Genomic DNA, 22,854 nt, shown 5'->3' with positions numbered 1-22,854 from the left:
TTCAGCCTCCCGAGTAGCTAGGACTACAAGCACCTGCCACTGCCCAGCTATTTTTTAGAGATGGGGTCACACCCTTGCTCAAGATGGTCTTGAACTCCTGAGCTCTGGTAATCTACCCAGAGTGCTGAGTGCTGGGATTACAGGCATGAGCCACTGCGCCCGGCCCCTAGAATTGCTTTTTTGTTTTTTTCAAGGTACTATTTTTTTTCCTATTTTTTTAATTATGAAAAATTTCAATTGTTTCTAAGAGTAAAGAGAGTGACGTGGTGAATTTGCACTGTCCACTTGCACAGAGTTATCCACACAGGGCCATGTTTATTTCTTGCTACCACCCTCCTTGGATTCTTCTGAAGCAATACCCAGGTATCGTTTTAGGATGGTAACTTTAGTGGGTGGGGATGACTACTTCTGTGAGTGGTGGTCCTGGGTGGAGAGCTTTGCCTTAAACGTGTATCTAGTGGACTCCTAGAAGAAAGGCCACAGGGCTGTGGCTGCCCCTGCCTGTCTCATCCTCTTAAATTCACTCCAGCCCTTTCATGGGTTCCAGATGTCTCTCTGACCTGATCTGAACACAGAGCAGTTGGGCAGGCCTTTCCAAGTGATATTAGTCTCCCACCCAGACCACGTTTGAATAGGGACACTATTCAGACACAGAAAAGTCTCTAGGGTTACCAGCTTTTTGAGTTAAGTTTTCAGTTAAGACAAAGACATTTAAAATTATTAAAACCCTGGGCAGCACCTGTGGCTCAGTGAGTAGGATGCCGGCCCCATATACCAAGGGTGGTGGATTCAAACCCGGCCCCGGCCAAACTGCAACAGAAAAACTAGCTGGGTGTTGTGGTGGGTGCCTATAGTCCCAGCTACTCTGGAGGCTGAGGCAAGAGAATCACCTAAGCCCAAGAGCTGGAGGTTGCTGTGAGCTGTGACGTCACAGCACTCTACTGAGGGTGACAAAGTGAGGCTCTGTCTCCAAAAAAAAATTATTAAAGCCCTTGTAAACCACAAAGCATAGTATATACCTTCTCAATGTTGTTACCTGGACCTTCATAATCCTCATTAGGTAAAGGGATGGTTATACCCCCAATTTGCAGGTAAGGACAGTGGGCCTAGAGAGCCATCTGGTTCCCCCAACTGGGGACAGCAAAGGCAAGATTGCCCCTGTGTTTTCTCTCTAGTGCTGGCATGCCCCCACCTGCCCACACCTCTGCTCAGCCTGGAGCTCACAGTAGAGGTTCTTGTCTCTGAGCTTATGAGGTCAGAACTTTAGGGTGTGAAGTAACAAGAGTTGGGCTCTAGGTGTTTCCCTAATTTTCTAACATGTGGCATTAATTTCTCATGGGAGAAATCATGTCATCTTGGGAGGAGGTCTGTACCCAGGACCTTCCTCTCTGGCCTCAGGGTCCCTTTCTGTGCAATAAGAAGTTTCATCTTCATTCCCTCAAAAAGTTTTTTACCTGAAGCAGGGGGGAAAGCAGACCCAGGAGAATTGCTACCCTTAATTAAAATGGTTTATTGAGATCTTTCGGTGGGAGGAGGCATTGTGTCCTAACTCAGAAGCTCCCTCTGGGTCCCTGCCCCTCCTTTGAGATGGTTGTGCTGCTGCCTGATCAGGGCCTGGGGCAGAGGAGGATTCCGGGCAGGGAGCGGGCTGCTCTCCTGGTTGGGGGGTCTTTGGTTGTTCTCTGACTGCCACTTCTCCAGACTGTTGTGCACAGCAGATAGCATTTCCACAGATGGGTCATATGGGTGGCTATATAGTTTTATTTCCCAAGCAGGCTGAGGCTTAAAGAAAGGGGAGGTCTCCACTAAGGGACAGAGGGAGACCCAGGATTCTGCCTAACCGGGGTGTTAGGTAACTACCTGTAATGCTTAAGTCTACCCTGAAATTCAGAATATTAAATATGACTACCTATATAAATTAACTGTACAAGATTATCAGTCATTAAAAATCCTAACAACTTGGGATTCAAATCCAAAGCAAAAAGGACAAAACTATCAGTGTTGCACATGTTTGAGATACAGGGAACAGGGCTACAGCTTGCCCTAAATCCTAGGCACCCCACCAAAGCAAGAGCTCACCCTGTCCCAAGAGAGCCTGGGTTGGGGCCTCAGGGACAGTGGTGGGCTGTATTTTTGGCAATTCTACAAGTAACTATCCTTCCCCAGGTTGCACCCCCATAGATGGGTGGTCCTCAGGAGGGGGTGGTGTCCCAAGAATAGCCATGGCAGGAGCCTCAAAGTTGAGCAGCTGTGGAAAATGATCCTTGGAAGGTGACCAACAGTTCCGTGAGCATGGTGGTCCTCTAGGCTCCTTGCCTTGGCTCTTTCAATGGAAAGGAAAAGAGTTTATTTAATGTAAAAATGTGCTGTGGCCTCTATCTTGTCCCCTTGGAACCAGAGTGGCTCGTTTGGGGTCAGCACTCAGCAGCCCTCTTGCCTCCCAGCCAAGAGCAAAATGCACTCCCTCCCCCAGCAGCCTCAGCTGGGTTCCTTATTCCAGGCTCTTCCACTTAGAGTTTGAAATCCTGATCCTGACCAAGGCTTGGCTATCATAACCACCTGCCCTCAGTGCAGGGACTCCCTCTGCAGAGCGGCCAGATAGGGCTGTGGCAGACACTTCCAGATCTGTCCTTTCCCTGATGCATGGGAAGGGTCTATCCAGTTGCATCAGGCCCTGAGACAACTACCTTCCTCACGTGACCCCAGCCATTGGGGTCACCCCCGCCTTTTAGTCATCACACATTGAAGGCAAGGCTGCAGTGTCCACACCTCCTCTGGAAGGATAGCATTTGGCTAGATAGGTCTCATCAGCCACTGCCCTGCCCAAAACTCACTGTAGCTTTTCGGCCAACTCATGACGTACTATATTTCTTTCTAAAAACCTTTGCAATCCCCTAGCTCCTGCCCCAGTTCCTCTGCTCCTCTTTAAAGTAGAACTTCTATTTATTTATTTGAAACAGAGTCTCACTCTGTCACCCTGGGTAGAGTGCTGTGGTATCATAGCTCACAACCACCTTAAACTCTTGGGCTCAGATGATCCCCTTGCCTCAGCCTCCCAAGGAGCTGGGACTGCAGGCACCCACCACAATCCCTGGCTAATATTTCTATCTTTGGTAGGGATGGGATCTCACTCTTGCTCAGGCTGGTCTCCCAATTCCTGAGCTCAAGTGATCTACCTGCCTTGGCCTCCTAGAGTGCTGGGATTATAGGTGTGAGCCACCTCTTCTGGCTGAAGTGGAACTTCTTTTTTCTTTCTTTTTCTTTTTTTAGAGATAGTCTTACTTTGTCACCCTCAGTAGAGTGCCTTGGCATCACAGGTCACATCAACCTCCAGATCTTGGGCTTAGGCGATTCTCTTGCCTCAGCCTCCTAAGTAGCTGGGACTACAGGTACCCACCACAACACCCGGCTGTTTTTGTTGTGGCAGTTTGGCCAGGGCCAGGTTCGAACCCACCACCCTCAGTATATGGGACCGGTGCCCTACTCACTGAGCCACAGGTGCCGCCCCTAAAGTAGAACTTCTTGAAGATTTGTCTGTACCACTGTCTGCACACAGGCCTTCTCCCCACCATGTCACAAAAACTGCCCTTGTCACCGATGTCCACCAACACTCAGCTCTGTTTCACAACTTCTCTGTGCTATTCCCTCCTCGAGCCCTGTGATTGGTGCTTCTCCAGCTTCCCCCTTCCGGCCAGGGGGAACCTCAGGGTCCATGCTGCATCCTCTTCTCTCCCTCCCTCCCTTGGTGACTGTCAACTCATTGTCCTTCTAGATCCTCTATGCAGTGACAGGGTCTAAAGCTATGTCTTGAACCTGATCCTCTCTCCTGAGTCCAGGCTCAGTTATTTACCTGCCTGTTTCCTATCCCTCCTGAGTGGTCATCTCAAACTTAACATGTCCAAAAATAAACTTCTAGCTTTGCCTGTAAAACTTGCTCACCAATACCTCCCAGATCTCCATATGACAGTGAAAGTCACTCAGGCAGACTTGCAGCCCTCACCAGGGTTTCACACCCACACCCGTCCATACCGCCTTCAAAGCATATTGGGATCTCATCCCTGCCCCTGCTCCTGCCCCAGCCCCCACTATTGCCACCCCTGGCCCTGGTGCACCCTCTGCTCTCCCCTTGGATGGGGTACCCAGGAGCCTAGAGAGACCCACGCCCCCTGGCCCCAGGTGGCAGGAAAGAGAGAGCTATACCTTCCTTCAGGGCCTTACCTAGGCTTCCCTGGCCTCCACATCCCCGTTCACATAATCTGGATCTCCATCCTCATCTGGGCTTCCTGGGGAGGGCGGTGCTTTGCTCCAGACTTGCTCTGTGAATCAGTGGGCAGAATGGTGGTTGGGTGGTTTACACAGACACACCTGCACTGTTCCCTCAGCCAAGTCCCTGGGCTCAGACCCCTAGACTCCACAGAGCCGTCCGCAGGAGGCCTCTGCAGCTGCTGGCACACTGGTGGCTCCATTGCAGGATCAGCTGAACCGGCCGGATGGAAGCGCACCCAGCCCAGCCATCCCAGGCTAGCCCCTACGAGCCTACTTAAGCGGACCACCCGGCAGGCCCAGCTCTAGGGCCACATACCCACAGCCCTCCTGGACTCCTGCCACTGATGGATGGATGCCAAGTTCTGATAATCTTCAGATTCCTCAGTGTCTGCAGGGAGAGCACAGGGACTGGAGGAGGGACAGCCACCTGCCAGTCCTCAGGGCCAGGGAAGGACTGTGGCTGCCCCTCCATGAAAGCCACCCTCGTGCTGGGCAGCTGCAAGGCCCCCTCAGCTCACTCCCACTGGGTCACCAGGAGCTGATGGGGCCTCCTCCCCATCAGCAATACTCTACCCAAAGGCACCAGAGATAGAAGATATTGGAGAACCCTTGGGCTTTGAGCAGCGGATCTGACTGAGGAGTCCCGCCTCTCCCCACCTGCTTTCCTAGGGCAAGGCAACCTCACCTGGTCCTGGGGTTCTGGGCTTGCAGATGAGCACGTTCTCATAGGAATTGGCATCATCGTTGTCTGCCAGGGACAGAGGAGTGGGTACAGGTTGTGGGTGGGCCCCACAGGACAACCCAGCTCACCCTCACTCTTCTGTCCTGCCCTCTATTTGCAGATGAATGGTCCACCAAGCCCCAGCCTTCAGGGTCCCCCAGAGCCTTGATCCTGCCAGATAAACTTCCTAATAGGTCTGGCCTGGCCCCTGCTCCCAGGCTCCTCCTCTGCTGAGGGCGGTCCCATGTGCATTCGCACTGGGGAGGAGGCTATAGGAAAAGGGGCTGTAATTCAGGCCCACAATGGGCATCTGGAGGGTGGAAGGCAAGTGGCAGCCTCAGAGGTTCATCTCTATTGGGGAATAGAGATGAAGCATCGGGAGCAGAAGATGCTGCCAGGAGGGGTCTGGGCGCCTCCAGATGAGGTGGGCAGGCTGTGGAGTACTCTGTTCAGGGACCCAGGCCTCGTGTGGCCCCTCAGAGCCTGGCACCCCATCACTCCCTGGAAGATGAGCTCTGGCTGCTGCCTATACCCAATGGCCCATCTGTGACAAAGGGACTCCAAGAAATGAGACCCCGGTTTAGAAGTGACTATGGTGGGAGAGGACCACCCAATACCTGCCCCAGCATGGCCCTGGCAGGAGCCAGTTGAGGGAGCTGGACTCAGACCAGGCCTGTGCTCCTCTCAGCAGACACTGCCCACCCTCAGCCCTCAGTTTCTCTTTCTATGAAGCAAAGGTGTTTGAGCATCCTCAGCCCACAGAACTTAGCACCCATTAGGAAAGCTGCCCCCTACCAGGGCCAGCCCAGCAGGATATGCCTGGCCTCCCCCCACTCCCAGCTGCCCTTCTGGTTTCTTCTCCTGTGGCCAACCCTGCACCCACACGTCCCATTCCACCCTGCTCTCCTTGGCTCCTACCAACAGTGCCAGCCTCAGCCTCCCTCCACTTGCCAACCAAATCTCAACCCAAACCCAGGCCCAGCTGTACCCTCTGTGTCTTGTCTAGCCTTCTGCCCTGTCCAGAGCATGGCCCTGCACTCAAGCTCCCGTGTCATTTCCTCCTATCCCCACCGGTCTCACCTTCTGAGGCCTCTGGGAACTGCTCCCAGCTGCAGTAGTCCCCAGCAATGGGGTCTCTGCCCAAGAGAACACACGCAGCACAGGTTGTAGGCCAAGGTGGGGGCCCCTTAGGGGGACAGTGAGGCTAGGGCTGCTCCAGCCATCACTCTCCTAGAGGCCTGTGGGGTCTCTGTCAGCATCACCCCTCAGATCCACCCACCCACACTTCTCTGGGTTCCTGAGCCACTGGAGGCTGGAGAGGGTAGCCTTGCTCTAGCCACCTTGCTGTATGACCTCAGGCCAGTCCCCTGGGCCATGAGGTGACCTCCCTTAAGGATCTGGGCATTTCTGCAGTTTGTCTTTGACTGGGTGATGCAGGATGAGTCTTACCCACCCCGACAACCTCTGCCCCAGCACGGGGACCTGAGAGGCTGTGCTCTAGCACCACTGCCTCTGACAGTGGTTGCTAGACCAGGAAGTATCTGAAGTCAGGTGGGGAGGGGAGGGCCAGGGCAGGGAGGAGGCCCCCTCACATGTAGGCTGCATTCAATCCGTGTCTGCTTCCTGCAAGGCAAGGCAAGGCAAGAATTGGGCCTGAGCTCCTGGGGTGTGGGCCCCCACTGCAGCACCCACCCCCCAGGAGCCCACCAACCTTTGCTGAAGTTCTGGTACCTGGGGGATGTAGGATCTGCAAGAAAGGCCAGGCTCACTCTTCCTCTCCTGGGCCCTGCCTCCCACCCACCTGGGCTCTGGCAGCCTAAGGGCCGGCCCAGGTGTTTCCACCATCCCTAACTTTGCACATGCTCCCTGTCCCCTCTGTGTTTCCCCACCAGGTCAATCTTATGAACTCACCCAGCCCCGCTTCTGGGTCTCCCCTAACCCGATAGGCCCCCCTAGACAGCACCTGTCCTACCTGTACACCTAAGCCCCACCTCAGCTGGGCCTGCCCCTGACTGGCCAGTGTCACTCACCCTCCAAGCTGGGGGAGAACTCCAGCAGCTTGTCCTTCCTGCAGGGATAGGGTAGGTAGGGACTGGAAGAGGGGCTCTGAAAGTCCAGGCCACACATCCTCCAGCCCCTGGAGTCTCGGGAAGAGAGTGAGGTGTTGGCCTGGCCTCAGCCAGGCAGGGACCCTGGGGCCCTCCTTTTCATCACTCTCTGTAGGTCTATGATCCCCTTGGGGCCCAAGGCAGGGAGCTCAGTCCTACCTCATGGGTCCCACGTCAGAGATTGTGTCCACCAGAGGCCCTGACCATGGCTGTCCAACCACTGCAAAGGGCAAGAGGATATCAGCTGGGTCCCTAGCACAGCCCTGCCAGCCGATCCCCCTTTCCCCTTCCCCTCGGATCAGGCCTGGCCATAGTCTCAAGGTGGTAGGGAAAGAAGGGACCTTGACAGGACACCCCACCCCCATCTCCACCCCAAGCCCTCCGGGACTCACAGGAATAGGTCTGGGCCACTGCAAAGCTCCGCCGACTCTCCTGCCTGGGAACACAGGGCTGTGCTGAGCCAGGGCCTGGCCTCCCACAGCCCTGGGGACACAGGGGAGGAGAAATGGACAGATGGGGTGAGGAACAAGAGAGCAGGGGCTGACCAGGGCCATACCGAGGAGGAGCTACCCCTCTAGGCCTCAGACTCACAGGCCCCCTGACGCCCCCATTTCCTGGACACTCCCTGCTGGGTGCCCACCCTTCACACGGGGCCATGGGCTAGAGCTCAATTGCAGCCAGATCCATCCCGCATGGCCCCAACTGGTCCATGTCTCTCCCACTGAGGGGATCCCCACCCCGCAGGGATAGTCGATGGGGGTTCTACAGGCAACGCTGGAGAAGTGGCCCTGAGATTCTGCGTCCTGAGGGCAGAGTCTCAGGGACCCAGCAGTGACTTGGGGCAAATGATTTCAGCTAGGAGTGACAAAGGAGTTGCTCCCTGCCTGCTACCTCCAGGGAAAGTTTGCCATTCCTCGAGAGTGCTATATTCCTATCCTTCCTTGTACCTAAGTGTGGCCATGGGATTTAGCTCTGGCCAGTGAGATGCAAGCCCAAATTGTTGATATTTATGAGAAATCTCTTTAAAGGCGGGTACTGCCAATTGTCCTTATCTCTTCTTGCCGCTTGGAATGAGATAAGGGCTGGAGCTCCAGCTGACACCCGGAGAATAGAGGCCACCATTACAGATGAGGGAGCTGATTAGGTAATCATTAAGGTAGTTTTTTTGGCTCCTCTTCTAGGCTAAAATGGATACCTGGCCCAGCCTCTGAGGAGCTCCTGGGGGAGTAGGGGTTCAGGTGACCTGATTAAGGAGGGACACCCTAAATCTGCAGGAGAGAGTCAGACTTGGTTTCCTGGTACACACAACAGTTGCTTCATGTAGGCTGAAGGGATGGAGCCCAATCACAATTTCCTGAGAGGCAGGAAATGGTGTTCCAGAGAGGGGAACATCTAAGGTTCATGTTCTACCTCCTACACGGGGACATTTAATTCTGACCCTGTCTAGGCCTCTAAGATTAATCAGGGGCCCTGGTGGGCAGGGACTGAGGGAGTGTGGGGGTGTGGGGGTCGCTCAGGAGGCAGGGCCATAGGGGAGCTGGGGAGGTTGTAGGCAGGCAGTCCAGGAGGCCAACTGGCCAAAGAAAGAAAACTCCCCTGAAAGGTCCAGCCCTGGCCCTGGGAGGGCAGGGATGGGAAGATTCTGTTTTCAAATGTCACTGTGGTTTTTCAGTTGCAAAAGGAAATGAGGAAGTGTGTGTATGTGACTTTGTATGTGCCTGACTGCCTAGGGTGCGCACGAGTTCCAGGCTGCATCTATGACAAGTGTGTTCCAGGGGTATGTACATGTGCAGCTGGTCTCAGAGGCCTCCTGGGCACACAATCATTCATTCTCTTAATCAAAGGGCACCAACGACCTCTGCCATTGTGCCCAAGGTTGTTGCTGGGCTTCAGACCCAACTCCTAGTCTGCAGTGTGCAGTGCACTGACCCTCCCAGTCTTTCTCACAGGCTTCCCTGATCCCGCAAGGGACACACTCACAGCCTCTCCTGAGCTCCCTCAGCATCTCCAGGGAACCTTGGACAAGGCTCACATTTCACTTTGTGCCAGGATCTCTGTATCCCCCACTGGCAGGGCTGGGGTCAGAGGGAGGCGGGGGTCACAGGTGCCTGGACCTCTGGAGGGGTTCCTGAGCAAGCTGGAGCCTGGCTGGCCTCACAGCCCAGATGTCCCCACCTCTCTGATCCCTCCTTGACCCAGTTTGTGGCAGGGCTTAGACAGCCTCCTGGGGCCCCTTGTCTCCCTTTCCAACTTCTGGGGACCTGCCAGACCCTGGCGTGAGGAGGCATGAGTGAAAGAGTGAGGGACAGGGTACTGGGAATGCCCTCAGGAATACACCAGGACACTGCAGCAACTCACAGACTTCTCTGCTCATAGATTTTCTCCGACCTCTTTGCACCTGCAAGAACAGGCCAGGATTAGCAAGTGTCCTGGAGCTGGTAGACCTGAGGCCTAAGGCTCTCTCTCTTCTTATCTCCCCATGCTATCTGCAGGCCTCCAGCAAGACTTGGGGGCTGGGCCACCTGATACTGAAAGGGTATTTGTTTCCCCCTTTTTAAAAGAAAACTTAGAAAAGGTGGGCAGCAGGCAGCCCAGCCTCCCATCCCTGTCTGGAGCAATGCCAGCCCCTGGATGCCACCTTAGCCCAGCAAAACCAAAGCCCCACAATAAACCAAACCCATTGTCTTCAGGGGCAGTTGAGGGGCCACCAGCGCCCTCGTGGGTTGCCTCAGAGGGCCTATCCACCTGCCCCTTCTGACCACAGCCAGGTCTTGGCCTGAGAGGGTCTCAGGGATACAGCATGACTCCCTTCTTCCCCTCACACACCCAGCACCGCTTACCTGGGCGGGAGCAGCGCACACACAGGCCGGCCGTGGCCCCCAGCAGCAGCAGTGCTGCCCCAGGCCACAGCAACTCCGTCCCTACGCTCATGTCTGCTCCTGGTGAATCCTCCTGCAAGGCTGCAATGGGAGGTGGGGATAGAGGGTGCCCATGGGTAGGGGCCACCCCTCCAGGAATCTTACCCCACACTCCTGACCCCACTGTGCCCCGACAGTCCACAGACAAGTCCAGGCCACAATACCACTGTTTCCCTGCTCCGCGGGTGGGCCTGGAAAAATAAGCCCTGTTCCCTGAAGGGACCCCAAATGGGCATTATCACTCTTGGTAAGTGCTGGAGGGTTTGGGGGGCCCATGAGACAGCACCACACACACACATGCACAGTCCTACATACACCTTGCTTAATCTAGACAACCACCCTATTACTACCCATTTGTAAATAGGTGAACCTATTGACACTGGAGAGCTCCCAGCAGCTAAGTGAAAAGAAAGGATTCTAGGGCTTGGCACCTGTAGCTCAGTGGTTAGGGTGCTGGCCACATACATGGGGGCTGGCAGGTTTGAACCCTGCTGGGCCTGCTAAACAATAACAACAACAAATAGCCAGGCATTGTGGCAGGCACCTGTAGTCCCAGATACTTGGGAGGCTGAAGCAAGAGAATCACTTAAGTCCAAGAGTTTGAGGTTGCTGTGAGCTGTGACACCATGGTACTCTACCGAGGGTGACATAGTGATACTCTGTCTCAAAAAAAAAAAAAGAAAAGAAAAAAGGAAAAGAATGGATTCTAGGCCCAGGCCTTCTGCAAACACATCTTGGCTCCCTGACATGGGAATCCATGGCCCTTGCCTGCACAGGAGCCCCCAGCAGCCCTGACTACTTAAAGTATCTCAGGACTCTTCTCTGCCTCTTGGGGAACATGGGAATGGAATTCCCATCCCCATATTGTCTGTGAGCCTAGATCCTGCCTGTCATGGGAGCTGAGAAGAGGGAAGTCAGGGATGGCTCCTCAGAAGAGGTGGCCTGAGGGCATGAAGTGGAATGACAAGTCAGGCTGGGGAGAGGCTGATCTGGAGAGAGGGGGCCCTGAGCCCCTGACTGGCACTGGGCTAACTTCCTCAGGGCCACACTGTGATGGCCATGCCTCAGGGAAGCCACATGCAGCCACACATCGTGGCCTGGTGAACAGAAGAACAACCCCCCTGAGTGGGCTTCCAAGAAGAATTGTTGCAACTACTGGCCAGGCACAGTGGCTCATGCCTGTAATCCTAGCACTGGGAGGCTGAGGTGGGTGAACTGCCTGAGCTCACAGGTTTGAGACCAGTCCGTGCAGGAACAAAACCCAGTCTGTAAAAAAACATAACTGGGGGTGGCACCTGTGGCTCAAGGAGTAGGGCACCAGTCCCACATACTGGAGGTGGTGAGTTCAAACCTGGGCCCGACAAAAAAAAAAAAAAAAAAAAACACATAGCTGGGCATTGTGGTGGGCGCATATAGTCCCAGCTTCTTGGGTAGCTGAGGCAAGAGAATTGCTTGAGCCCAAGAGTGAGAGATTACTGTGACCAATGACACCAGGGCACACCCTACTGAGGGTGACAAAGCAAAATTCTGTCTCAAAAAAAAAAAAAGAATAGTTCCAACTATAAAGAGATTTAGCCTCTGGGGCGGTGCCTGTGGCTCAAAGGAGTAGGGCGCTGGCCCCATATGCCGGAGGTGGTGGGTTCAAACACCGCCCCAACCAAAAACTGCACAAAAAAAAAAGAGAAAGAGAGAGATTTAGACTCCTCACCATGGCCGGGAACACAGTTGAGGGTGACCAGTATCTCTGAGGGGAGCGTGCCCTATGGCAGATAGTCATGGCACCCTTGGCCAGCAGTAAGGACAGCCCCTCCATGCCACAGCTGGGAAGGTAAGACTGGGGGCTGCTATAGGAAGGACTCCAGAAGGGGAGCTCTATGCTGCTACCCCTACCTAGGGCTCCTGCTGAGGCCTGCAGCCCCTTCACTAGACATGTGACCTTTGACAAGTCCCAGAACCTTTCAAGCTTCCTGAGTCATCTGGTAAATGTGACACAGGATCCCTGTGCCATGCTGGGCACAACCTAAGGTCTGTCCCCAAAAGCAGTGAGTCAGTGGAAACAAGTGAGTTTCCAAACTATGTGACCCAAATGACCCATAGTCACCCAGGGATGTTATCCTGGGAGAGCTCAGCTCTCCCCTTCCCATCCTCTGACCTCACTCTGGCTCAGTGCCCACCACCCAGGATGGGATCTCCCTGCTTCCCAGCCCGAAACCCTTCTTCTATGGCCCAAGTCCATCTCAAGCCATGTGAACTTGGAGCACCTGGTCTTGGAGGGAAGACTCCTAGGATCCAGTCCTGCCTATGCCTGAGAGCCTCTGAGCCTCAGTTTCCTCATCTATGAAATGGGAATCAAGTGGGTGTTAAGTGGCCCAGCCTAGATCACAGTCACAGCATCCTGGAGAATAACCTGCTGAGCGTCTTATTTGTGGCTGTCTGTCCTCTACTGATCCTGGACATCTTTGTCCTTTGGTCAGGACAGTGACTCTACTCTCTAAAGAGATATGGGCAGCTGGGTGTGATGGCTTACACCTGTAATCCTAGCACTCTGGGAGCCCGAGGTAGGTGGATTGCCCTGAGCTCAGAGGTTCGAGACCAGCCTTAGCTGGAGTGAGCCAGAGTGAGACCCTGTCTCTACCAAAAAAAGCTGGGTGTTGTGGTGGGCACCTGTAGTCCCAGGTACTTGGGAGGCTGAGGGCAAGAGAATTGCTAAAGGAAGAAAAGAAAAAAAAAAAACAAGAAAATAAAAAACAACAAAACTTCAAACTAAGACGATTGAAAGCCAGTTGAAAGCAAAGTTCAAAAAATAAAGAGATATGGGCACAGACTCACAGACCTGGGCAGGTCACACACTTGCATGGGTGTGACAGCCAAAACATGGTCCAGCATCAGCCAACTACAGAGTCTGCTTGAGACCCCAAGAGCAAGTCCAGCTCGTGGCCTAGCATTCGAGGCCCTTCCCAGGCACCTCAGACTCCCCAGGGTGGATGGGCCTCTGTCCAGGTCACGGGAAGGGAAGGGGAGAGCTCTAACACTCAGAGAGCCCTCCTGCCTCCCAGAGCCTGCTGTCCTGGGACAGACAGAATGCCGGAGTTCCCCCAGCCTGCACAGGGTATGAGGATAGGTCTGGGCTGTGTCCTCTGTCTGTTGGACGCTCATCCCTTCTTGAGGTGGTGCATATAGCACGGGGGGCTGGGCCATGGCTGGGCATGACCACCGTGACCTCTGTCCCTTGGAGTCCCTAAGGCCCTGAGCAGCAGGAAGGCATGGCAAGTAGCCTGCTTTGTCCAGGGTTGGCTGGGTAGCCTGGAGTGAACGCTGTGGCGAACTTGGCTGGAGCCTGCCCACCTGGCTGCTCCCAGACACACAGAGACCTGAGCCTCCTCCTACAGACTCCCATGGTGTCAAGGTTCTGGGAACCTAGGAGGGGCTGGGGTCTGAAGGAGAACCAGGGCCAATGTGTGGGCGCTTCTGTGATGGACCCCATGTCCCATGTCCCAGCTGTGAGAACTCCAAACCCAACCCCTCTCGTCCAAGGAAGCAAAACTTGGAAAGGTGCATATGGGGTCTTAGGTCACAACAAGAGAGGCAGAGAGCCTGACTTCCTACTCAGGCTGGCTGAGTACTCCTTTACCCGTTTTTGCATTAAATTGAAAAAATCATGAAATTGTTCCTTTTTTTTTGAGACAGAGTCTAATTCTGTTGCCCTGGGTAGAGTGCCATGGCGTTATAGCTCACATCAACCTCAAATTCTTGGGCTCAAGCCATCCTCTTGCCTTAGCCTCCCAAGTAGCCAGGACTGCAGGCACCTGCCACAATGCCCAGCTAGTGTTTTTTCTATTTTTAGTATAGACAAGGTCTCACTCTTGGTCAGGCTGGTCTCAAAACTCCTGAGTTCAAACAATCCACCCACCTGGGCCTCCCAGCATGCTAGGATTACAGGCATGAGCCATCCGTGTGCCTTATAAAATAATTCTAAAGAAGGAGAGACTGAAATTTAATAAACACGTGCCTGCCTCCCAGTCCTGCCTGGGTTCTGAAAGCAGGTGGGGTAAGGGGGAAGGAGGAGCTGGGCCCCCTGAGGAAAGGTGTCGGTGTTCCCCAGAGGCCCCCAGGGGGCTGGTAGGGCTGGGTGAGGAGGGTGGGGTGGCTGCTGCAGGCCACTGTTCTCAGGCCAAAATAGCACAAAGGGAAGTGGGCAGTTTTCATATGAACGAGGTTTGCAAAGAGCAGGCTTCGGGGAAGCTCCAGGCCAGGCTGGGTGTGCCGCAGCCTCAGAGCCTGCTGCCCGGATGGGCCCTGGGAGACCATCTTGTGCAATCCTCCAGCCTTGCCCATGCTGTGGCCCAGTGGGGTGTAGGCAGACAGGGCTTTGAGGTTAAGTGAGGTGGCATGCTAGCTGGAAGCTTTGTCCACTGGGCTCTGTTCTGGGCTTTTCTTTTCTTTTTTAAAGGCAGAATCTCACTCTCTCACCCTAGGTAGAGTACCGTGGCGTCATAACTCACAGCAACCTCAAACTCTTGAGCCTGAGCACTCCTCTTCCCTAAGCCTCCCAAGTAGCTGGGACTATAGGCGCCCACCACAATGCCTGGCTAGTTTTTCTATTTTTAGTAGAGATAGCGTCTTTCTCTTGCTCCGGTTGGTCTTAAACTCCTGAGCTCAGGTGATCCACCCAGAGTGCTGGGATTACAGGCATGAACTACCATGCCTAGCCCACTGCTCAGAGGCTGGCTGAGGGGCCTCTTCAAGGGGGCTCTTTGTGCCCAGGTAGCCAGAGGGAGAGGAGAGACAGGGAGGCCCAGGCAGTGATTCCGGTGAGGAAGGCAGGGTGGCTGGGGGCCTGGCCAACCAGAGCCACCTGTTAATAGAGCCAGGCACAAGAAGTCCCCAGAGCCTGTAGCAGTTGGCCCCTCAGATGCCTGGCAGAGTGGTAGGGTGGCCAGAGGCTGGGTGGGAGTGGACAGGAGAGCAGCTCCCCCTCCAGCCCTCCTGGGGCAGGACCTGGGAACACCACCTATGGAGTCTCACCTTCTTCCCATAGCCCTGTGGAAGGGGTGTTACAGGTCCATTTTGCAGGTAAAGAAACTGAGGCTCATGGCCTGCTGCTTTTCTGGGCTCTAGCAGTTATTTGCCAGTCTCTGTCAGTGACAATGACAATGACAGGATCACCCTGAGGCTTCCTAGGGCTGCTCAGGTGGGGCTGGGGGATGTGAGGGTAGGAGAGACCGGAGCTCCAGAAATAGGCTTCCCCCCGAGTGCCGCAGGGCCAGCGCACCAGGCAGGAGTGGGGCTGAAGGAGGAGGCACCAGGCATCTTGGCCTTCTCCCACTCCTGTTGGGGGGCCATCCTGTGGGGGGGTGGGGGCAGCCTCAGGACCCTACCTTGGGCCAGGCACCAGGTGCTCCTGGGTAAGGCTTACCTGAAGGTCAAGGGCTTCTCATCCTGAGTCCACAAACCTGCCCAAGCTGATGCCAATGCCACACACACTAGCGGGCAGCAGGCAGGGTGGCAGGCTTCCTGTCAGCCCTGAATCACCCTCACATCCGCTGCTGTGCCGGACAGACGCAGCTACAAACAGATGGGGCGGGGGGTGGGGGAAGAGAGAGTCAGAGAGAAACAAGCAGAGAGAGAACAGGAAGACGTGGACACACACACGTAAACACAGAAAGTGACACCAAGAGGAAGAGAGACACGCACCATGGGACAAGGAAAAAGAATGAAACTGGGGCGCTCACGCAGGCACAGGGCAGAGAGAGCAGGAAGGTCAGACACACACGTGCAGAAATGCACACCCCACTGAGAACACACAGAGGAAGCGAGCCCAGGGCAGAGAGGCAGAAAGACACAGAGAAAGGGAGGTACCGGCCAGGAGAGGACAAGAACAACAGTGACACAGATACACATGCCACACTGAAAGACACGGTGGCACAGAGACGGAGAGGGACGGGCAGACACAGAGAGACACAGCCTCTCAGAGACTCGCACAGAGGGAGGGAGCAGGAGACAGAGACTCAGGGTGTCCCAGAGGATAAGACAGACAGAAGAACACGGGAGAACACGGGACTGTGTGCGCAGGGACAGAGGGATGCATGGCCAGGGCTTGCAAGGGTGGAACGGATGGAACAAATGACAGATGGACAGAAGAGCGGATGGTCATGGGCACCAAAGGCAGCAGGACGGGGACCAAGCTGCAGGTCAGGAGAAGGAAGGACAGTCCTGCTCTTCCCTTGCTGGGAGTCCCGTCATCCTCACTTCACAGTCGAGGCTCCTGGCTCGAGGCAGAGGAGGACAGGCTTGGAGGGCAGCCACATGTGCTCAGAGCCACCCGTGTGCCCAGCCCTGGCCCTTGGGTGTCACCAGTCTCCACAGAGCTGAGTAAGGAGGCCACTGAGGAGACCACTGCACACACACCCAGCAAGTCAAGGGCAGTGCCTTGTGCTCTTAGTTATTAAGCAACTTGCTCAAGGCCATTGAAGTACCAGAGGCATCCTACCTGCTAGAGACACCACGGTTTGGCACTTCAGAACCCCATGCCCTAGCCCGGGATTCCTCAGGAGCCCCTCTGGGCCTGTGGCTGGGTTTCTCTTTCAGTCATTGCTGGGCCAGGCGAGGTGGCAGCACAGATAGCTGACTGGACCACGCTGCTGCCACCCCGTGGACAAGAAGGGCAGCGCATGCCTTGCCTCCTGTGGTGGAACTGGGACAGAAGCCAAGGTTACCACCTCCCAGGTCTGTGTGCACACTTGTTCAGAGGTGCACAGTGAGTTGCCACATTTCCATCCCATGGTGACAGGTAAAAAGACAGAGGAGAGGGCAGCGCCTGTGGCTCAGTGAGTAGGGCGCCGGCCCCATATGCCGAGGGTGGCGGGTTCAAGCCCAGCCCCGGCCAAACTGCAACAAAAAAATAGCCGGGTGTTGTGGCGGGCGCCTGTAGTCCCAGCTGCTCGGGAGGCTGAGGCAAGAGAATCGCGTAAGCCCAAGAATTAGAGGTTGCTGTGAGCCATGTGACGCCACGGCACTCTACCCGAGGGCGGTACAGTGAGACTCTGTCTCTACAAAAAAAAAAAAAAACAAAAGACAGAGGAGAAGGTGGATTGAGCCCAGACCCCAAATGCAGTGTGGACTCACCAGGACCCCTTGTTTGGTATGGGTTTCCCTTCCTCCCTGGAGGGGTCACCTGCTCTGCTCTATGCTCCCTGCCTCCTCTGCGGGCCTGTGCACACAGGGAGGTCTGGCGACAGGTGACCTCTGGCCACAGAGCAGCTTGGACTCTCTCTGGTCTGTTTTTCCAGCCCCAAACAAGGGGGCTGTCAACCCAAGGACCCTTGGTGGCTGGACCTGAGTGGAAGCAGGATCTACCCTTGTCTGGTCAATTTGCATATTCTCAAAGCCTCATCCACCATTCAGCTGTGAATTAGAAGATAAGCTTTAAAAACCTGGATAGTTTGGGTGGCACCTGTGGCTCAAAGGAGTAGGGCGCTGGCCCCATATGCCGGAGGTGGTGGGTTTAAACCCAGCCCCTGCCAGACACTGCAAAAAAACCCAAAAAAACTGGGGGCGGCGCCTGTGGCTCAGTGAGTAGGGCACCGGCCCCATATACTGAGGGTGGTGGGTTCAAACCCGACTCTGGCAGAACTGCAACAAAAAAAATAGCTGGGCGTTGTGGTGGGCGCATGTAGTCCCAGCTACTTGGGAGGCTGAGGCAAGAGAATTGCCTAAGCCCAGGAACTGGAAGGTGCTATGATCTGTGTGATGCCACAGCATTCTACCAAGGGTGATAAAGTGAGACTCTGTCTCTACAAAAAAACAAAACGAAACTGGATAGTTCATGTCCAGTTGTATAAATTTGAGGGTACTTAGGTTTTTTGGTTTCTCTTTTTTTTTTTTAGTAACTCAGTGGTTTTTGGTATAATTTTTTAAAATTGTAATAAAACATGCACAGTTTAACATAAGATTCACCACTCAAATCACTTTAAAGTATGCATTCAGTGGCATTAATTACAATGTTGTGCAACCATCGCCACTATTTCTAAAATGTGTTCATCACCCCAAATAGGGTTTTTCAGTTCACAGCTTGAGTGACTGTTTTATGCACATTTGTTAGAGAAGCAAGATACCTAGATAGCAATGCCAGAAGCTCTAACTCTAAACAATTCTGGGGGCCATAATCCCAGCACTTTGGGAGGTCAAGGTAGGAGAATCCCTTGAAGCCAGGGGTTTAAGCCTTGCTTAAATATTCAGAACCCCAGGGCGGTGCCTGTGGCTCAGTCGGTAAGGTGCCGGCCCCATATACCGAGGGTGGAGGGTTCAAACCCGGCCCGGGCTGAACTGCAAACCAAAAAATAGCTGGGGGTTGTGGCAGGCGCCTGTAGTCCCAGCTACTCGGGAGGCTAAGGCAAGAGAATCGCTTCAGCCCAGGAGTTGGAGGTTGCTGTGAGCTGTGTGATGCCATGGCACTCTACCGAGGGCGATAAAGTGAGACTCTGTCTCTACAAAAAAAATATATATATTCAGAACCCCCTCTATAAAAAATAGAAAACTTAGCCAGGGATGGTGGCTCACACTTGTAGTCCCAGCTACTCAGGAGGCTGAGGCAGGAGGATGGCTTAAGCCCAGGAGTTGGAAGCTGCAGTGAGCTGTTTTTGTCCCACTGTGCTCCAGCCTGGGAAACAAAGACAGACCTATCTGTAAAAAAAAAATCTCGGGGCGGCGCCTGTGGCTCAGTGACTAGGGCACTGGCCCCGTATACCGAGGGTGGTGGGTTCAAACCCAGCCCCGGCCAAACTGCAACAACAACAAAAAAATAGCTGGGCGTTGTGGCGGGCGCCTGTAGTCCAGCTGCTCAGGAGGCTGAGGCAAGAGAATCACGTAAGCCCAAGAGCTGGAGGTTGCTGTGAGCCGTGTGACGCCATGGCACTCTACCCAGGGCAGTAAAAAAGTGAAACTCTGTCTCTACCTAAAAAAAAAAAAAAATCCCGGGGCAGCACCTGTGGTTCGGAGTAGGCGCTGGCCCCATATACTTGCGGTGGTGGGTTCAAACTTGGGCCTAGCCAAAAAAAACCTGCAAAAAAATCCCAAACAATTCTAAGGCTGAGAAACTTCCAGGGTCATACATGCCTTAAAGCCTGATGAAAGCTGTTAGTTTTCTTTTCTATTTCTTTTTTTTTGGTTGCAGTTCGGCGGGGGCCAGGTTTGAACCCACCACCCTCGGTATATGGGGCCGGCGTCCTACCGACTGAGCCACAGGCGCTGCCCTATTTTTTTTTTTTTTATAATTATTGAGACTTCATTTCATTTTTATTAAAATGATACAAGTAATTTTTTAATTAATATTAAATCATAGCTGTGTACATTAATGTGATCATGGGGCACCATACATTGGTTTTATAAACAGTTTGACACATTTTCTTTTTTTTTTTTTTTTTGTAGAGACAGAGTTTCACTTCATTGCCCTCCGTAGAGTACCGTGGCGTCATACAGCTCACAGCAACCTCCAACTCCTGGGCTTAGGCGATTCTCCTGCCTCAGCCTCCTGAGTAGCTGGGACTACAGGCGCCCGCCACAACACCCGGCTATATTTTTTTGTTGCAGTTTGGCCGGGGCTGGGTTTGAACCCGCCACCCTCGGTATATGGGGCTGGCGCCCTGCTCACTGAGCCACAGGCGCCGCCCTCAGTTTGACACATTTTCATCACACTGGTTAATATAGCCTTCCTGGCATTTTCTTAGTTATTGTGTTAAGACATTTATATTTTACATTTACTAAGTTTCACATGTACTCTTGTAAGATGCACCGCTGTTAGTTTTCTTGAGTAAAAAAATGTACCTCATGAACCCATTACCCGGTGGAATCTAGAGTATTCTCCCATCTTTTCTGCCTCCTTCCACCTAAGTAATTGCTATCTTTTTTGGGGGGTCATATATGTATATTTAGAAAGCATTTAATTTTACATATGAAGAATGCACCATGGTGTAAGCACCTGGGGTTTATTTCCCACCTCCTGATGTTGTTATGATCCACTCGGTGTTGTGTGGGACATTCCTTTATTCTGTATACTACAGCCTGGTACCTGAATAGGTTCCCCTCCACTACGATCAAATGAACATCAGATTGGTTTTATGTTTTTGCTGCTCTGAATATTATTTCTCTTGGGCACATAGCTGAGAGGGGAACCTCTGGATTGTAGGGTATGAAACATTCAGTTACCATGTTCATTTCCAAAGTGGCTGTACCGGTTTATACACTCACGTGTAATGTGTAAGAGGCCCACAAACGTGCCAGCAATAGGCTTGACAGACTTTTTGCTGTTTCAATAGATGTAAAACAGCATTTCGTTTCCTTGAAGCCTTAATTTGCAATTCCTTGATCACTAAGGAGGCCAGGCATTGTTTTTTGGGCCATATTTCATCTCTGATAAAATACCTAAGATACTGCTTTGATTTCTACTGCATTGCTTTCTTCTTACTGATTTGTAGGAACTCTACATATATCCTTGATCTTTTTTCAGTTTATAACTTGATTTTTCTTTTTTCTTTTTTTTGAGACAGAGCCTCAAGCTGCCACCCTGGGTAGAGTGCTGTGGCATCATAGCTCACAGCAACCTCCAACTCCTGGGCTTAAGCGATTCTCTTGCCTCAGCCTCCCAAGTAGCTGGGACTATAGGCGCCCACCACAACGCCTGGCTATTTTTTGGTTGCAGCTGTCGTTGTTTGGCGGGCCCCAGGCTGAATTTGAACCCACCAGCTCAGGTGTATGTGGCTGGCGCCTTACCTCTTGAGCCACAGGCGCTGAGCCATAACTTGATTTTTCACTGTATGCTTTTATCTGATGAGCATATTCTTTTTTTTTCTTTTTTTTTTTTGAGACAGAGTCTCATTATGTCACCCTCGGTAGAGTACTATACCATCACAGCTCACAGCAACCTCCAACTCTTGGGCTTAAGCAATTTTCTTGCCTCAGCCTCCCAAGTACCTGGTACTACAGGCACCCACCACAACGCTTGCCTAATTTTTGGTTGCAGTTGTCATTGTTTAGCAGGCCTGGGCTGGGTTTGAACCTGTCAGCCTCTGTGTATGTGGCTGGCACCGTAACCACTACGCTATGGGCGACAAGCCGTGATGAGCATATTCTTAAATTCAATAGAGTATGATGTATATGAGGGAAACTTCTACTAATTCCCAGGAATCTTGGTGCTATTTATAAAATTTCTGATCTCTCCTCCTCCCAATCTCATTGAGGACAAGCTAGGTTGTTTAACTCTGCCTCCCACGAAGAAACAAGTATAGGAAACAAATTCTCTCCAGGGCTCAAAGGAAAAAGCTTGCCCTGGAAAAACCCTGTGCTTTTGTCTGTGTAACATTTTACAGAATTAGAGAGGAGTTCCAGATGAGGAAGGAGGCTAAAGATAGGTTGTAATTAAGTACCTAGTGTTTGTTATTTTGTTTAACTTTCATACAAAAAAAATTGCAAAGGTAAGACTCTTATTTTTTTTTTTTTTGTTGGGGATTCATTGAGGGTACAATAAGCCAGGTTACACTGATTGCATTTGTTAGGTAAAGTCCCTCTTGCAATCATGTCTTGCCCCCAGAAGGTGTGGCACACACCAAGGCCCCCCCCCACTCCTTCTGTCTCTCTGGCAAAGGTAAGACTCTGAAGATTGATGTGTTTCATAAGTCTGGAAACCTCACAAAGAGCAGGTGACTTTACACATCTTAATATTGTTAGATTGGGCAGAACACAAAAGGAAGAGCCAAGCTTTCACCAAAGAAACAAAACCAACTGTGGCCCAAGACAGACCCACTTCTTTTTTTTTTTTTTTTTTTTTTTTTGTAGAGACAGAGTCTCACTTTATGGCCCTCGGTAGAGTGCCATGGCATCACACAGCTCACAGCAACCTCCAACTCCTGGGCTTAAGCGATTCTCTTGCCTCAGCCTCCAGAGTAGCTGGGACTACAGGCGCCCGCCACAACGCCCAGCTATTTTTTGGTTGCAGTTCAGCCGGGGCGGGTTTGAACCCGCCACCCTCGGTATATGGGGCTGGTGCCTTACTGACTGAGCCACAGGCGCCGCACAACAGACCCACTTCTTTAGGAAAATCTGATAAGCCTGGCCCTTGCTCCTCTGTGGAAGAACTTCCTTCAGGGCAGACGTTTCAGGTTGGGTTGTTTCACCACCCTACCTAGCAGACAAACCCAAGTTCTGAATTAATTAGCTTTTTTTTTTTTTGAGACAGCCTCAAGCTGTCAGCGAGTAGAGTGCTCTGGCATCACAGCTCACAGCAACCTCCAACTCCTGGCTGGGCTCGAGCGATTCTCCTGCCTCAGCCTCTCAAGTAGCTGAGACGACAGGCACCCGCCACAATGCCAGCCTATTTTTTTTTTGGTTGCAGCTGTCATTGTTGTTTGGGGGGCCTGGGCTGGATTTGAACCGGCCAGCTTTATGTGGCTGGCGCCGAGCCTATTAACTCTTCTTAATCTCTATGAAGTAATCTCCACTGAGAATTCACAAATTGGAAGTGGACACCAGATAACAATCCTGACACCTCCCACTCCTCACCCAATGTACACCTGTCAACCTCTCCTCACCCAATGTACACCTGTCAACCTCTTTCCTTCCTGTCCTAAGACCTCCAAGAAGATCCAAGAACAAACACAACATTCTGAGTCACAATGTAAAGTCCTGATTTCTGGAAGTCAGGTGTGGAAATGTTTCCCTTCCTAGGCTCTGGAGCCCAAACCACAGAATACCACATGTGAGAAATGACATTGAGGAGCGGAGAGGGCAATTGGCGGGAATCTCACCTAAAGTGCACAGTATGAGGGTATTTAGTACGCCCCCTGGGTGG

The 22,854-nt window shown here is 52.8% G+C and overlaps 1 protein-coding gene across 3 annotated transcripts; it reads right to left on the bottom strand.

Annotated features, from left to right (window-relative positions):
* Positions 1-99: 99 nt before the first annotated feature.
* LAT2 (linker for activation of T cells family member 2) lies at positions 100-16,044 on the bottom strand. Of its 3 annotated transcripts, none has more exons than XM_053557075.1 (13): positions 15,430-16,044; positions 9,936-10,055; positions 9,454-9,493; positions 7,488-7,531; positions 7,255-7,315; positions 7,018-7,055; positions 6,699-6,734; positions 6,580-6,610; positions 6,068-6,123; positions 4,952-5,014; positions 4,583-4,654; positions 4,219-4,316; positions 100-2,323 (listed from the first exon to the last, which is right to left on the bottom strand). In XM_053557075.1, the coding sequence occupies exons 2-12, from the start codon at positions 10,024-10,026 to the stop codon at positions 4,219-4,221; spliced, it is 630 nt and encodes a 209-aa protein (XP_053413050.1). In that variant the 5' UTR covers positions 10,027-10,055; positions 15,430-16,044; the 3' UTR covers positions 100-2,323. The 3 variants fall into 3 exon arrangements, with proteins under 3 accessions (XP_053413050.1, XP_053413049.1, XP_053413048.1); XM_053557074.1 differs by lacking the exon at positions 15,430-16,044 and adding an exon at positions 15,039-15,373 and having other exon boundaries at positions 4,201-4,316; XM_053557073.1 differs by having other exon boundaries at positions 104-2,323; positions 4,201-4,316; positions 15,430-16,040.
* Between the last annotated feature and the right edge of the window lie 6,810 nt (positions 16,045-22,854).

This window comes from Nycticebus coucang, chromosome 12, assembly GCF_027406575.1.
Source record: "Nycticebus coucang isolate mNycCou1 chromosome 12, mNycCou1.pri, whole genome shotgun sequence".
Lineage (NCBI taxonomy): Eukaryota > Metazoa > Chordata > Mammalia > Primates > Lorisidae > Nycticebus > Nycticebus coucang.
This window is presented reverse-complemented; position numbering and strand designations above follow the sequence as displayed.